General features: G+C 48.7%; 1 protein-coding gene across 1 annotated transcript; it reads right to left on the bottom strand.

Moving 5' to 3' along the window:
• Positions 1 to 481: 481 nt before the first annotated feature.
• On the bottom strand, positions 482 to 4,464 carry LDHD (lactate dehydrogenase D). Its single transcript, XM_047079254.1, has 11 exons — positions 4,375 to 4,464; positions 3,531 to 3,643; positions 3,159 to 3,300; positions 2,810 to 2,951; positions 2,514 to 2,673; positions 2,039 to 2,238; positions 1,817 to 1,945; positions 1,611 to 1,738; positions 942 to 1,032; positions 744 to 855; positions 482 to 654 (listed from the first exon to the last, which is right to left on the bottom strand). Exons 1-11 carry the CDS (start codon positions 4,447 to 4,449, stop codon positions 489 to 491), a joined length of 1,458 nt encoding a protein of 485 aa, XP_046935210.1. The 5' UTR covers positions 4,450 to 4,464; the 3' UTR covers positions 482 to 488.
• Between the last annotated feature and the right edge of the window lie 12,694 nt (positions 4,465 to 17,158).

A 17,158-nucleotide genomic window follows, 5' to 3' on the forward strand; every position in this document is an offset into this window, starting at 1 on the left:
GCAGTTGGGACAGGGACCTGGGTCCCTGAAAGCAACCTTCTGTAGCCTAAGCACCATCCCCTCCCCAGGCTGCAGTAAGTCCAAGGACAGGCCCAGAATGAGGGCTGAGGATATCACTGGCCACAGGACAGAGAACCTGACGGGGGTGGGAGGGAGGCGGGCACAGGAGGCCATGCATAGGGGCTGCCTGCTCATCTCCACACTGAAGCAAATGGGGCTCTGGTTTGCTTTAGGGGCCCAGGGAAGCCTTATCAACGTAGAGTGGGGGATCCCTTCCCACGCCAGGAAAGGAGTGTTCCTGTCACCAGGCACGTGGAGTCAGGCTAAGGGAGCTGGCCCCCAGCAGCAGCGAGGCTCAGACCAAGGGGAAGGCAGGCAAGCCCCCTGCAGTTCTGGGCGGAGGCGGAACTGTTCTGTGGCAAGAAGAAAGGTTCCAGAACAGGAGGTTCCCCTGTCTGGGGGCTTGTGGGCCAAGTGCTTTCAGGCCTTCACAGCACCTTGCCTGGGTTCATGAGGCCTCGGGGATCCAGCATGGCCTTCAGCCGCCGCATGGTCTCCATGCCCACGGCACCTACCTCCTCCTGTAGCAGCTGGCGCTTGCCCAGCCCAATGCCATGTTCCCCAGTACATGTCCCATGGAGTGCCAGTGCCCGCCTGGGGGCGGGGGGAGGTGGCAATGAAGAGATTCTCAGCAGTGTTCCTCCCACCACCTCCCAGCCGCCCTCCCTGGGCTTTGCTCTCACCTGCCCAGCAGTTCTGAAAAGGCCATGACCCTGTGGAGCTCCTCGGGGTCCTCTGGGTCCACCAGCAGGAGGCAGTGGAAATTGCCATCACCCACGTGTCCAAGGATGGCTCCTGGGGGCCCAGACGACAGAGCTGCTGCCCCGGGCCAGCCCTCCCGCTACCCACCCCCACGGCGCTCCAGCAGCGGGCATGCGGACCTGTGAGTCCCTGGGCCTTCAGGTCCTCCTTGGTCTGCACCAGGATCTCTGGCAGCCGGGAGATGGGCACGCACACGTCGGTGGAATAGCCCTAGGTTGGGGCAGGTTTGTGAGGTTCTCCACACCCCCACCCCCTGCTGGCTCAGAGGTAAGAGGTCATTGTGGTCAAGGCTAAGAACGGCCTCACCCACAAAAACTGTTTTTGTCTAGGCCCGTACCACCAGACAGCTGGCCAGAGGGGGCTCTCTGCCCTGCCTGCAGAGGCTTTCACAGCCCTCCCCTCCGATCCCCGCCTGGCCCCATATGCAGGACCCCCAGCTGCCCACACCGCCTAGTCTGCACTCCGGCTCCCGGAACCCAGCCTCCCCTTGCTGTCGGCTGACACCTTCCGCGTCATCATCTTTCTCCAGGCGGCTTCTGTTCCGTGTTCACAAACCCTAAGCGCACCCTCTCTGTGCCTGTGCCCAGGGCCCTGCTCAGGTGGGGGTTCCCTCTGGAGCGTCTGGCAGACAACTACTCTCCCACTGGACAGTGTCTGAGTAGCAGCTGGGTTGGGGCACTCCTGCCCCCTGTGGGTCTCAGCCTGCTGCTCTGGACAGCAGTGCGGTGGGCCGAGCACAGGGTGCTGGCCCGGCCTGCGGGTGTCGCCTCCACCCCAGCCCAGCTCACCTTGTAGCCCGGCCGCAGGGCCAGCACTGCGTACCAGGCACTGTGCCGCGCTGCCCAGAGCCGGCTGCGCTCCTCAGCCTCCTTGGCCGACGAGAAGTGGAAGGCTCCATTGTCCTGGGTGATCTCCTCTGCGGGGGGAGGCAGGTTGACACGCGGCCTTACTCGGGACCAGCCTGTGCCCTCCACCCCACAGCACCCCAGCACACCTGCTCGCTGTAGCTGCTCGGCCAGGACCTGCTCAGAACCATGGAACTCGAGGAAGAGAGTGGGCGCCACGGAGCAGTTCAGCTGGCTGTGCTTGTTGCAGGCATCCATCGTGACGTCGTCCAGAAACTCTGGGGCCAAGGAGAGGGCAGGTGAGCTGAAGCCCAGACTTCAAGAGGGGCCTCTTCCAGGGAGCCCACCCAGACTGCTCAGTCCCGGCTCACCAATGCGGGCCACGGGCACCGCAGCCTGGAGGATGTGAACAGTGCTGTCCACGGCTGCCTGGACACTGGGGAATGCACAGGTGGCGACCACTGTGGCCTCAGGGGCAGGATGCAGACGCAGAGTGGCAGCTGTGATGAGTCCTAGTGTCCCCTCAGAGCCCACAAAGAGCCCTGTGAGGTTGTAGCCAGCTGCGCTCTTCCTGGACCCCGGGGACACACAAGGTAGGTGAGTGGCCAGGGCCTAAGACGATCGGTTTCCAGCCCCAAGCCTGGTCTGGAAGCCCAGCACTGTCCCCCAGGCCCCTGCCAGGTAGGGAGCCGGCCCAGCCTGCCAGCAAGGCAGATGTTCTTTTGCACAGCCCTAATTGGTGCAGGAAACCTTCAACCCTGGCCCAAGCGACAGGAGTTTCAGAGCCCTCAGAAGCCTGGCCCACCAATCCAGGAGGCCCCATTGCCATGCGTAGAAGACGCTCACCGGAAATGACGGCCTAGGCCTGCGGTATGAAGCAGCTCACCGCCAGGCAGCACCACCTCCAGGTTCAGCACATTCTCCCGCATGGTGCCATAGCGCACGGCATTGGTGCCCGAGGCCCCAGTGGCCACCATGCCACAGAGAGAGGCATCTGCACCTGGGTCTGGAGGGCAAAGTGCAGGCAGAAGGCAGCCTGGGACAGGTGCCCGGGGACAGAGGAGTCCCCTCAAACCCTAGAAACAGCACCGCCACCAGGGAGCCCTCAGGGGCCCGGGGAAGGGCTTCAAGTTTCAGCCTACCCACAGGAAACCAGAGGCCGCTGTCCCGCAGATGGGTGTTGAGAGCTTTGTGGGTGATGCCTGGCTCCACCACCACAGAGAAGTCTTCCAGATTCAGCTCCAGGATTTTGTCCATGTGGGTCAGGTTGATGCAGACACCGCCCTGACAGGAGGGAGGCCAAGGGGAAGTCGACCTCGGACGTCCCTGGGCCAGGCCACATTCCACAGGACCCCATCTCAAGGCTGACTTCCGGGCACTCAGACCAGAGCCCGAGGATTGCGGGTAAGGCAGGCTGGAGGCAGCCACAAAAGTGACAAGGGAGAGAGAGCCAGAGCCCGGGGGGGGGGGGGGAGGGGGGGTCCTGCATACCTGCACCGCACAGACTCCACCCTCAAGCCCAGTGCCCGTGCCAAATGGGATGATGGGCACTCCTTGGCCGTAGCACAGGGCGGCCAGCTGGCTGACCTGCTCCACATTCTGGGGCCACACCACGGCGTCTGGAGGTTGGCACCTAGAACAAGACGCTCAGCAACTTCGAGGAGTGTGGTACCCTCTGGTCCTGCTCACATCCAAGGAGCCCAGAGGCATCACAGGGCCTGGGGCTGCCCAGTGGGTGAGGGATGGGTGTGGAGAAGAGGTAAAGAATGCCAGACCCCCCCAAAAACAGATGGGTGGGGGAGAAGACAGCCCGGGACTCTCACTCCCAGCCCGGGGCTCTGATAGGGGAAGGGGCCCCCACACCTGTGCATGGACTCGTCGTGACCATGCTGCTCGCGGACGGCGACAGCGGTGGACACATGGGAGCTCCCCACAACCGCCTTCAGAGCCTCCACAAAGCCCTTGCTGAGCTCACCCTGCAGGGAAGACACACGCAGCCAAGAGTCACTCAGAGACACCTGGGCCCGCAGCCCTGCCCCTGTGGCGGTCCGGGAGTGGAGGAGGGGCTGCCAGCACCTCTGGCCTCCTCCCCCGCCCCACCCCCCACTGACACCACCCCGGGGTCAGCACAGCTTGGCCTTGCCAGTGGGCCCCCCGGAAGCAAAGCCACTCTACAGGAGTGCCCCTTTCCAAACAGAACCATCGGGCTCCACGTTTCACTTGGGAAAAAAAAACCCTGGGTAAAAATAGGAACCAGATTCACTCTACAGAAAGGAGCATCCCAGGGTTCCATAACGCAGCCAGCCCTCCCTTGGCCTGGAAAGGTTACTTACGTCTGCCCTTCCTCCAAAACTGCCCCAGGCACACCAGTGGATGCGGAAGGACAGGAAGGAAAAACTCCACAGCCTGTCAACTGAGGCGCCCCCAACCCCACATCGTCCTCACCTCCCGGGGCATTGTTTCAGATGTGTCTACATTCGGGAGCCCCAAAGAGGGCGCCTTGGAGCCCACAAGCTTTTCATTTTACACCCCCACTCCACCTGTGGCAGCTGTGGGGTCCTCGGCTAGGCTCGCTCAACACCGACCTTTGGCACAGGGTGAGCCCGGTGATCCTCTGCTCAAGGTCACAGGGTGCTGGTGCAGCACGAAGCCTGGTATAAACCTGGTATCTGGCCCACCCACCCGTAATGGGCTTCCCCCCACCTACCTGCGTCCCCCTGGAGCAGTAGCCCCTCCAGGGGAACAGCCCCCAGGTCGCCGCAGCCCGGAGCAGATTGGCCATAGCCGGGCAGCAGCCGGAGGGGCGTGGGCACTGAGGCCACCCCAGCGCCCAGCGCATTGGCTGTGCAGGGGGCGGGGGCGGGGGGGGGGGGGCGGGGGGAGGGGGACTGCTTAAGGTGATCTGGCCTTAAGGTGGCCCTGCCAGACCTTGCTGAGTCAGGTGTGGCAGCAGGCACAGGTCAGTACTTCCAAAGGAGAGGTGAGGCTTAGCTAACACACAGCAGGAGAGGATAGCAACCTCTCTCTGGCTTAAAGCTCTGCTGTGGCTTCCCTTGGGCTTTCCAACAAAGGCAGACCGCTTGCCATGGCCTTAAAGGTCTTGCTGGTTCCTGCTGCTGACCTCTTCATCTTTCCACTTCTTTCCAGTCTCCTCTTTGGCCTCTGAGTTCCAGCTTCCGTTAGGGTTCCTATATCCCCTGAGCTCGGCTGACTCAGCTCGGGGCCTTGACACACACCCTCCCTCTCCCTTACCCTGCAAGTCTGGAAGTCTCAGCCAGTGTCACAGTTAGAGGAGGCTTTGAGCAGGGCCGTGAGGAGGGAAGTGCAGGGAGACCCTTCAGGAACGGGGAGGGCATGGAATAGGGCAGTGAGGCAAGCCAGGAAGCCTCCCTGGAAGAGAAGAGCTAAGGACTCACCAGCTAAGTGAAGGAAGAGACAGCTGTCCTTTCATCTCCAGCCTCCCACTGGGTGGATTTCCTAACCATCCTGCAGTGATGTGGCTGCTTCTCTTGAAGCTCTTCCAAGCTCAGTTTTCCTTCCACAGCAAATTTGGAGAAGCATGTTGCTAACATTACTAAGATAAAGCTATTTCCAGCTTTGTTTTTCTTCTCAATTGAATCATGAATACAAACTCCTACTTGGGTCCTTCTACCCAGCCACGTTTGAATGAAATCGCATTTCCACTCTCAATGTGCTGCTTAACTGGCTTGTCTCAAAAAAAAAAATGTCTCTTTTACAGTTAGTTAGTTCAAATCAAGATCCAGTGAAAATCCACACAATGTGTTTGGTTAATATGGCTCATAAGTGTCTTTTAATCTCCAGCAGTTTCCCACCACCCCCGCCCTTTATTCCATGACATTTATTTGTTAAGGAAACTGGGTCACCTGTTCTGTAGAATTTTCCACATTCTGTATTTGGATGATTGCATCCATGTGGTATTGTTTAATATATTTCTCTAGTCTCTGTATTTCATGTAAGTTGTTAGATCCAGACATGGTGCTCTCCAGTACAACTTTCTGTACTATGGAATTGTTCTATATCTATGCTTCCATTAGCCACACGCAGCTAATGGTACTGGAGGCATTTATGGTTGGAGGAGAGATGCCAGGGAGAGTTTGTAATGAACCCTAAGAGAACCACAATGTAGATCCATAAGGTTTGGGAGCAGGGCCATGACATTTGTAACAGAAAGCAATACACTATTCGGAAAAGTGTCCCTGGCCCACTACTAGGTCCTGGTTAAGATGGTGGGTGTGGCCATGAGACATCAAGTGGCCATGTGGCCAGCCAGAGCTAGCCATCCTGAGCTTTATTCTATCAGACTCACCAAGTCATAAAGTCAGGTGGGTCCGAAACAACCCATTACTAGACAAAAGGAGAACAGACAAAATTGGGCAGAAGCAGGGCCGGAAGGCAAAGTAAGCTGTACGGGTAAGTGGCTCAGGTCCCCATGTCGCCCACCATTGCTTGCCTAGCACCTTTTCCTCAGCTCACACCTATGGCCATAGTGGGGGACTCTTAGGACCAGCCGATAGAAGGGGGAAGAGTTCAAGCTTGATTCGTGAATGGGTTGGTTCAACATGAGGGTGTGAGCCAACATGGACCAATGCTGCACTACAGCTCCACTTAGGGATAACTCTGAAGTCCTCCCATTTGGCAGAGCTCCAGGTCATGCACCTCATCAGCCCCTTTTGTAAAAAGAAAAGTGGCCCAGGAGAAGAATAAACATAGGCTCGTGGACACTGGTGAATGGCTTGGTTGTGTGGTCAAGGGCCTATGCAGAGAAAGATGGGAAAATCAGGGCCTAAGGGATTTGGAGAAGAGGCATGTAGATGGATCTCTAGGAGTAAGCACAAAGAGTCACACATCGGGGCGCCTGAGTGGCTCAGTCGGTTGAGCATCTGACTTCGGCTCGGGTCATGATCTCGCAGTTGAAGAGTTCAAGCCCCATGTTGGGCTCTGTGCTGACAGCTCAGAGCCTGGAGCCTGCTTCAGATTCTGTGTCTCCCTCTCTCTCTGCCCCTTCCCTGCTCATGCTCTGCCTCTCTCTCTCTCAAAAATAAATAAACATTTTAAAAAATCAGAAAAAAAAAGAGTCACACATCTATCACCTGTTAACATCCACCAGAGAGCATCTGCCGTGGAAAAGACCAAACGAAGTATACAGCATGATTTTGCCGGTTGTCATTGGCCAACCGCTGTCAGTGACCACACCGGTGCTGGCACAATGGCAGTGGGGATAGACGCTACTCACGGATTCACCAGCATGGCACCCACTCACTAAGGCCCATCTGGCTATTGCCGCTGCTAAGTGTTCACCCTACTGCAACATTGAATCCCACACAACGTTGAATCTCCCTCAGGGAGACCAGCCGGCCACTTGGTAACAAGCTGATTACATTGGACCTCCTCCACTCTGAAAGGGGAGCAATTAATTTATCTCAGCTGAAATCCACACGACACATACTATGGGTATGGGTTTGCCTCTCCTGCCTGCATGGCCTCAGCCAGCACTATTGTCTGAAGGCTCACTGAGTGTTTGATCCGCCATCATAGTATATACCACATAACATCACCTAACGTCAAACAACCCTTTTTTTGATGGTCAGGTCAGAGGCCAGTGACCTTACAGAGCAATAGGTGGATTGACCTTTGGGAGGTACAACTGAGGCACCATCTTGGAGATGCATCTATTCAACCAGTGCTAGAAGAGGAAGATATTTTTATATAGCTAACACATAAAAGGGGGGGGGTGTCAAAATTATTTTTAACTTTTTCTTTTGAACTAATTTTAGAGTTACAGAAAAGTTGCAAAAATAGTACAGGGGGTTCCTATATGCCCTTAGCCTGATTGTCACTAACGTTTACATTATACATAACCATAGTACAATTGTCAAAACTAAGAACTAGTAAAATATTAATTGATACAGTTAGAGAATAGGTACATTACTAAACTACAGATTTGATTTCGCCAGTTCTTCCATGAATGTTCTCTTGTTTGGGGTGGGTTTTGTTTGGTCCGTATTCCATCATCTCACGCTGCATTTAGTTGTCTCGGCTCCTTTGTCTCCTATAATCTGTGACAGTTCCTTAGTCTTCCCGTGTCTTTCTGACCTTGATATTTTGAGGAGTACTGGTCAGTTACTTTATTGAATGTCCCTCAATTTGGGTTGTTTGATGTTTTCTCGTGAGTAGATTGAGGTCATGCTTTCTGGCAAGAATACCACAGAAGCGATCTGCCCTTCTCAATATACCATATCAGTGGTTTAAGATGTCAATATGTCTTATTAGCAGTGACATTAACCTTGATCACTTGGTGCAGGTCATGCCTGTGGGGTTTCTGCACTGTGAAGTTACTATTTTTCTCTTTCAACTAATAAATATGTTGGGGTAGATACTTTACGACTGCAAATATCCTGTTTTCCCTCGCTTTCATTCACTCTCTTTAGCATCCATTGGTGGATCTTGCCTGCAATAGTTGTTATTGTGGTTATTGCGTGTTCTATTGGTGATTTTCTCCTTCTCTTATTCCTTCTATATTATTTAATTAGAATTATTCTCTAATAAAGAGCCAGCCATTTTCCTTATTATTTATTCACGCAATTATTTATATATTACCGATATGGACTCATGGATATTTATTTTATTCCGTAGGTTATAATCTAATTGTCATTATTTTGTTGCTCAGTTCCGGCTTTGGCCACTGGAGGCCTCTGTCATCTAGGTTTCTCTGCCCTTCAGACCAGCCCGCACCTTTTTTTGAGCCCTGTCTTACTTCCTACTACTATAAGATGCTCCAGGCTGGTCTTGTCTTTCCCCTGCCCAGACCAGCAATCAACCACTTTTCCAAGGACTTCTGGTTCATTTTAGTGGAGAATAGTAATATTTAGGACCTGGGGTTTGGGTGTGAGCTGTGCTCTTAAAACTCAACAATAAGAAAACAAAAACTGTGATTAAAAAATAGGCAGGGCGCCTAGGTGGCTCAGTCGGTTAAGCATCCAAGTGCAGCTCAGTCAGGTCACAATGTCGCAGGTCCTGAGTTCAAGCCCCACATTGGGCTCTGTGCTGACAGTTCGGGGCCTGGAGCCTGCTTCAGAGTCTGTGTCTCCCTCTCTCTCTGCCACTCCCCCACTTACTCTCTGTCTCTCTCTCTGTCTTTCAAAAATGAATAAATGTTAAAAAAATTTTGTTTAAATAGGCAAAAGATCTGAACAGACAGTTCACCAAAGAAGACATACAGATGGAAAATAAGCATATGAAAAAATGTTAAACATCACCTGTCATCACAGAATTGCAAGTTAAAACAACAAGATGCCACTACACACCTATTAGAATGACTAAAAAAAAAAAAAAAACTGACATCGAATGCTTATAAGGCCACAGAGCAACAAGAATTCTCATCCATTGCTGGTGGGAATGCAAAATGGTACAGTCACTTTGGAAAACAATTTGACAATTTCTTACAAAGCTAAATATAGTCTTACCATATGATCCAGCAGTCATGTTCCTAAGTACTTACCCAATCGAGTTGAAAACTTATGTCCCTACAGAAGTCTGCACATGAATGTTTATAGCAGCTTTATTCATAATCTCCCCAAACTAGAAACAACCAAGATGCCCATCCAAAGGTGGATGGATAAGCCAACCATAGTCCATCAGTACAAGGGAATATTTGTCAGCTACAAAAAGAAAGGAGCTATCACGTCACAAAAAGACATGGAGGAATCTTAAATACATATTGCCAAATGATAGAAATCAGCCTGAAAAAGCTACATGCTGGATGATTCCAAACATGTGACATTCTGGAAAAAATAAAACTAGGGAGGCAGCAAAAAGACGAGTGCTTGCCAGGGATTTGAGCTGCAGGGATGAATAAAAGAACCACAAGGGATTTTTAGGGTGGTAAAACTATTCTGGATGCTACTGTAATGGTGGATACATGACTTTATGCAATATTCAAAACCCATAGAGCTTTACAGCACCAAGAGTAAACCCTGCTGCAAACAAATTTTAAAAAACCATTTAGGGGGCTGGAAGATCCCAAGAAGGAATGCGGACTGTGACAAGACTATCTAACTGTTATCTCTCTAAATGTGGGAAGCAACCTCACTGAAGGAGGAGTGGGGGAGAAACGCTGACCTAAGTGACTTTGGGAAAGGAGTTTGTAAGGCTAATGGGCAGAAGGAACTGCACATAGGTACAGGGGCACGAATTAACAATTCAGATACAACCATGCGTATATACTGGACGGGTTGAGTCAGTTAATACACGGGGAAAAGAGTCAGGTCCCCTGTGCAGAATTCCAAACAAGTTATGTAGATACTCTACCCTAAATACGGGGAGCATAACTTCCCACTCCTTAAATGTGAGCTATTCATAATGACTTCCTTCCAAAGAGTACAGTATGGAGAGTGGAAAGAAAAAGAGTCCCTTTACAGGGGGGAGATCTGACAAACTACTTCAGCCAGATGGCCAAGGTCAACATCACCAGCCATAAATCACGTTGATAGCAGGTACCTGTGCTGGGTTCAAGAGCATCCTCCCATGGGTGCCTGGGTGGCTCAATTGGTTAAGCGGCTGACTTCGGTTCAGGTCATGATCTCATGGATTGTGAGTTTGAAGCCTGCATCGGGCTCTGTGCCGACAGCTCAGAGTCTGGAGCCTGCTTCAGATTCTGGGTCTCCCTCTCTCTCTGCCCCTCCCCCACTCATACTCTGTCTCTCTCTGTCTCTCAAAACTGAATAAACTTTAAAAAAAAGAGTACCCTCCCAAAGTTCAAGTCCTTCCCCCAACCTCAGATTTTGACTTTATTTGGAAATTCGGTATCGCAGATGTAATTAGTTAAGATGAGGTGATTCTGGAGTAGAGTTGGCCTTTAATCCAACGACTGGTGTCCTGTAAGAAGAGAAGAGACAGAGACACAAGAGCTGAGAATGTCATGTGACAATGCAGCAGCACGCTAAAGAAGCTAGGGAGCCCACTGACGTAGAAGCAAGGAAGGATTTTTCCAGAGGCTTCACATGCGGCATGGCCTCGCCCACACCTTGATTTCAGATTTCCAGGTTCCAGAACTATGAGAATAAATTTATGTTGCTTTCAGCCAGTTTGTGGTACTTTGTTATGACAGTGTTAGGAAACTGATACGTACCCTTGATGTGATATGAGGAAAATGGTCCTTTACCTCTGAGCATTTCCTCTCCAGAACCCATAACTCCTGTCTAATCATGAGAAAAACACCAAGCAAATGCCAATAATGCAGCAGTCTACAAAACACCTGACTAGTACTCCTCAAAACCATCAAAGTCATCAAAAACACGAAAAATCAAAGCAACTGTGCCATCTAAGAAGGGCCTATCTTAGTCCAGTAGAGCTGCTGAATCCATCAACAACCGCAAACGTGTATTTCTCCCAGTTCCGGAGGCCAGGGAAGTTCTGGGCTTTAGTCCTTCCATTTGTAAACAGAGGTATTTGGACCAGTAGACCCCCCGATCCATTCCCTTTCTGGATCAACTCACGAAAAATGGAAATCTTTGATTCAACTGCTTAGTTTTATAAGCACTCTGCCCAACAGTACTCATACCCATGTCTTTCTGACCCCTATGAAAGTATCTCTACATCCTCTGTACAACTAATGCATCCAGTGCTAGAACTTACTCGGCGCGACTGGGGCTTTTTGGCAGTCCTAAGACCCGGCCAGGAGGAGAAATGGACTGAAGAGGCAGCTCCCTCTGATGCAAGACACAGGGTGCCACTGGTTCCCCTCAGGTGGACAGGGGTGACACTGCCACATTCAGGATGCCTAGGCCGTGCCTGATACCTTCAGGTGGATAGGACTGCAGAATTGGAGGCTCCTGGTGACAGCTGTGTTACAGACATCGTAAGTTCCTGCCCCCGTCGTTCTTTTATTCCTCATCTATGCTAAGCATAGTCCTGGATAGGCAGAGAGAATGAAGCAGTCCCTGTACGCCCCTGGGGGGTCCTTGGGCGAAAACTTTCTGAGCCATTGGCCATGTGAGGAATCCTTCACTCATCAGGGAGAACAATAGACCTGTCAGATGCTCAGTAAGATAACTGGATTTTGCCAGGTTCAGGCTGTTCCATTTTTGTTTAATTTTTATTGAAAATGAAGGAACGAAAGCATGAGGTATTCACTTTGCTCCGATTCGGGAGAATTTTTTGCGAGCTTCCTGCTCTGTAACTTTGCCATGAGAAAAACAGGTGGAAAGCCACTTCTCAGAGCCCCCAGACTCTGAGCTGTGGTCAGCGGTCATTCCCTTCCATCCTCTCGGGTATGAAAGAGGGAGGCAGGCCGGCCTGCTGGGGCGATCGGAAACCAGATGGAATGGTGTTGTCAGCCGCTGGAAATAACCGAGGACATCTGCCAGTCGGGGGGTCTGATTGTAGAGTCTCCGAATTAGGATCATGGAGCCTGACACCTGATTGTGGAGTCTTGGCTCAAACCGCACCTGCTCAGTCAAGCCTTTTCTAGCCAGTCTGTTCCCAGATGCACCCCGTGGGGCACCTCCTCAGGGGTGAATGCCATCTGACACACTTCCTATTTTGCTTTCTGTTCACTGCCTGCCCCCCCCCCCCCCACCTGGAATATAAGCTCACAAACGGAGGGAGTGTTGTGTCCTTCACAGCTGTGCTTTCCCAGGTGCTTGATAAACCTTGACTGCAGGAATGCTGAATCAAGGAGTAGAAAATAAAGACACCTGGTGGAGGAACTGAACCTGTCACTCAGCGCCTTAAAAAAAAGAATCGTGGGGCGCCTGGGTGGAGCAGTCGGTTAAGCGTCCGACTTCAGCCAGGTCACGATCTTGCGGTCCGTGGGTTCGAGCCCTGCGTCAGGCTCTGGGCTGATGGCTCAGAGCCTGGTACCTGTTTCTGATTCTGTGTCTCCCTCTCTCTCTGCCCCTCCCCCGTTCATGCTCTGTCTCTCTCTGTCCCAAAAATAAATAAACGTTGAAAAAAAATTTTTTTAAAAAAGAAAAGAAAAAAAAAAAAAGAATCGTTTTAACCCCTGGAAAGGAGTAGAGAACCACCGTTAATTTGGGGCCAGAAATTCTTCCTAAAGATTGACCTTCTCAGATTTGAAGTCCAGATGAAGGAACAGAAAGTTGACAGTTAAATTCCAAGGTGATCGGGGAAAATCTGAATGTGGAAATTCTGCAGAATAACACAGTGTTTTCAACATATTAATGGCAAAGAAAAGAAAAAAAGGTATGGAGGCGGAGGAAACCTGCGTATTAAAAGACACCGATCTTAGGACGTGGACTCATTTGGATCTTGAGTTTCGACAATCTGAAGAACTATGTGATGTTTATGAAAAGAATCTGGAAATATGAACACCAGCTGGATATTTGAATACTATTAAGGAAACGATGCTAATTTTTTTTTTTTTTTTTTTTTTTTTTTTTTTTTAGGTGTGATAATGCCACACAAAGATTGTGCTGTCAATGTAGTCTGCAGACTCCTGGGGTCTTTAAGACAGTGGCAGGAGATCCAGGAGGTCAAGATTACTTTAATAATAATGCTTAGACATTGTTTTCCTATTTCATTGAACTGACATTCAGTATCAGTTTCGCACTGATGGTGCAAAAGCATTTGGAGGAGAGGGGGGAGCTGCTGGTGCCCCAGCAGGATTCCAGAGAGTGGCACCAAACTGAACTGGCCGTCATTGCCTTCTGTGTTCTCACGAAATTACAGAGGAGAAGGGCTAGTTTCACTGAAAAATGACCTTACTGGAGCAGTAACAATTTAATGGTGTTAGGCCTCGAACTTTGTATCTTTTTGCCACTCTGATGAAACGGGAAGTATGCAGGAGTATTTCTGCTGCACACAGGAGCACGATGTTTGTCTCCAGGAAGATCACTTGTGCAGTCGTTGGAGTGGTGAGCTGCACTAGCGGCTTTTCTCACGAAACACCATTTTTACTTGATTGGCTGACAAAGGAAGCCTGGGTGTTTGGCAGGCACTTTCTCAAAAATGAATGAAGTAAGCTGTCGCTTCAAGGAAAGCAACTGATTATATTTGTTGCCCGAGGGAAAAATGAGCTTTCAGGTGAAAATTAGAATTTTGGTCAGAACTTGGGACGCCTGGGTGGCTCAGTCGGTTAAGCGTGCGACTTCAGCTCAGATCATGATCTCATGGTTTGTGAGTTTGAGGACCGCATCGGGCTCTGTGCTGACCGCTCAGAGCCTGGAGCCTGCTTCGGATTCTGTGTCTCCCTCTCTCTCTGACCCTCCCCTGCTCATGCTCTGTCTCTCTCTGTCTCAAAAATAAATAAAAACATTAAAAGAAAAATTTTTAGAAGAATTTTGGCAAAAACATGTATCAGCTTCCCCAATGCTTAAAACTTTTCTGATGAGACCAATGGTGATATTAGTGTGGTCCTTTGATACTATGTAATAAAATGTATCAATACTTGAAAGATCTTAATGCCTCCGTGAGCCAGTTATTTTTCAAACGACCAAGGCATGATGTTACAAAATCGTGCCTGGATAAATGATCCAAAGTGCGAGAAAGACTAATGGATTTTAATGTAACAGAGTGCTAAAGTTCATTCATAAGGTCATGTGTTGTGATATATGATCTCTGCCCCATGGTAATGTCTTTTGAGCAAGTTGACAGAAATAAAACCTTTTTTTGTTAATGTTGATGAACAAACCACACTATTATTTATGTGCTCCACTTTATTTTTTTAATTTGAGACAGAGAGCGAGTGAGTGTGAGTGGGGGAGGGGCAGAGGGAGAGGGAAGGAGAATTTCAAGCAAGTTCTAAGCTCAGGGTTCAGTGCTCAGTGCTCGTCAAAGAGCCGGACGAGGGGCTCAATCCAGAGCTCTGTCCCAGGTCCCCAGGATCATGATTTAAGCCGAAATCAAGAGTGAGACACTCGACTGCCTGAGCCACCCAGGCACTCCTATGTACTCCACTTTAAATAGTCACTACTATTACAGTGAAAATCCGTTTACATCTGGGGCAACTGGCTGGCTCAGTTGGTAGAGCATGCAACTCTTGATCTCATGGTTATAAGTTCAAGCCCCACGTTGTATGGAGAGATTACTTCAAAAAAAAAATCCCTTTACATCCTTTGGCAGGGCCATCCAAGCATGTACTTAATGCTGGTGCCAGTGTCTGTCAGGACAGAAGTAGATATTACACCACACTTGGAAGGAGATCCAGTGACCTGTGGGATACACCGAGTAATGGACTGGGAAGCCAGCCCTCCCTGAAATGTCAGTGGAAAGTCAAAAAAAATTATAAGCAACATTTAAATTAAAATATGCAATGTGTTTTCCCAAAACTTTCTCTGCCCCAGTCCTTTATTCCTAAGAGAAAATTAATAGACAATAATGTGGTTTTGAATTTTTCAGGATCCTCAGAAGCAGTCCACACCCGGCAGCATTCTGTGCTGTTAAGCATAAGGCGGTAGGAGAATTTATTTTATGTGTGCATATGGGGGGTGGGGGATCTTCCTTCTTTTTGTACATTCCAGTACTTAGTCTTTTCAAAACATGCATAATTTTGACAAAAATAGTATCACACTCTACATACTCTTGTGGGATCTACATTTTGTAAATTTCTCAGTATATTAGACACCTCCCCCATGTAGTCAGTGTACATTATCATTTTCAGTGCCTTCCAAGTTCTATTCAGATATCACTACAATTGATTTTACTTGCATCTGTTGAAATATTGTTAGTTTGTTTCCAATGTTTTGCAAATATAAGCTACAACATGAGGACATGCTTGTATGTACACACTTGTACACGATTGAGGATTATGATAATTAACACATTTTTAATTTTGATTCAGTGAGGCCTTCAGAAAGATTTTTAACATATTACACCCCTACCAGAAGTGTATGAAAATATTTTTACAAATTATTCCCACCCTGGGTATCATTATTGTTTTAAATATTGGCCAAACTTATAGGTCCAAAAGATATTACGTACATTATAATGCTGATTTTTAGTAAAGAGAAACATTTTTTTAAGTTTTATTTTTGAGAGAGAGAGAGAGAGCAAGAATGGGGGAGGGCAGAGAGAGAAGGACAGAGAAAATCCCAAGCAGACTCTGACCTAAAAGTGTGGAGCCCCAAAGCAGGGCTCAAACTCAGGAACCATGATTTCAGATCAGGGTCTGAGCTGAAATCAAGAGTCGGTTGCTTAACTAACTGAGTCACCCAGGTGTCCCCAAGAGAAACATTTTTGATAAATTTATTGTTCTATGTGCTTCCTCTTTAATTGGCCATTCATATCCTTATTTTTCTTACTGTGATTCAATGAACTTGTGAGAATTTATAAATTAAATTCCTTATTCTTTTATACATGTACCACATATATTTTTCCAGTTTGTCTTTAACTTTGCTTAAAGCATTTTTTTTCCCAGGATTTAATTTTCTCTGTAGTTGAATTTGTCCATTGTTTCCTTTATGATTTCTGACTTTGGTGTCATACCTTCTCACCCAAAGAATATAAAAAACATTCCATTTTTCTTCCCTCGTTCCTTTCCTTCCTCTTCCCTCCTTCCCTTCTTTCTTTCTTCTTTCTCTCTCTCTTTCTTCCTTCCTTCCTCTTTCTTTCTTTCTTTCTTTCTTTCTTTCTTTCTTTCTTTCTTTCTTTCTTTCCTCTCATCTCTACACCCAACATGGGCTCCAACTCACAACCCGAGGTCAAGAGTTGCATGCCCTTCTGACTAAGCCAGCCAGATGCACCCTTCCTCCCCAATCATGTCTTTAAAACCTTGATGGCTTCCACTTTAAAATTTAAATCTTGAATCCACAGCCACTCGGGAAAACAGAATGGAGGTTCCTCAAAAAGTTAAAAATAGAACTACCCTACGACCCAGCATTTGCACTACTAGGTGTTTACCCAAAGTATACAAAAATACTGAATCAAAGGGGCACATCATGCATACACTCAGATGTTTATAGCAGCACTATCCACAATAGCCAAATTATGGAAAGAGCCCAAATGTCCATCAATTGATGAATGGATTAAGAAGATGTGGTATGTATGTGTGTAGGTACATACTCACAGTGGAATGTCACTCAGCCATAAAAAAGAATGAAATCTTGTCATTTGCATCGAGGTAGATGGAGCTAGAGTGTATTATGCTAAAGGAAATAAGTCAAAGAAAGACAAATATCATATGATTTCACTCTTATTTTTATAAGAAACAGAACAGATGAACATAGGGGAAGGAATTTTTTTTTAAAAAGAGAGCGAGGCAAACCATGAGAGACTCTTAACTATAGAGAACAAATGAGAGTTGCTGGAGGGGAGGTGGGCGGGGAAGGAGCTAAATGGTTGATGGGAATTAAGGAGGGCACTTGTTGTGATGAGCACTGGGTGTTGTTACATGTAGGTGATGAATCACCAAATTCTACTCCTAAAACCAATATTACAGTATATGTTAACTACCTAGATTTAAATAAAAACAAACAAATAAATCTAGTGTGCAGTCTTGAGAGCTAACATTTTAA

The sequence above is a fragment of the Lynx rufus genome, unplaced genomic scaffold (genome assembly GCF_022079265.1).
Source record: "Lynx rufus isolate CCGP_SWC_20201006 ecotype Redwood Valley unplaced genomic scaffold, mLynRuf1.p SCAF_16, whole genome shotgun sequence".
Taxonomy (NCBI): Eukaryota; Metazoa; Chordata; class Mammalia; order Carnivora; family Felidae; genus Lynx; species Lynx rufus.

Excerpts from the sequence above, each read along its gene's own strand:
- LDHD (XM_047079254.1), bottom strand. The coding sequence starts at position 4,449 with ATGGCCAATCTGCTCCGGGCTGCGGCGACCTGGGGGCTGTTCCCCTGG. Across the intron at positions 2,952-3,158 it reads GTGGAGTCTGTGCGGTGCAG|GGCGGTGTCTGCATCAACCT; the intron begins GTATGCAGGACC and ends CCCTCCTGTCAG. Across the intron at positions 1,946-2,038 it reads GGTGCCCGTGGCCCGCATTG|AGTTTCTGGACGACGTCACG; the intron begins GTGAGCCGGGAC and ends CCTTGGCCCCAG.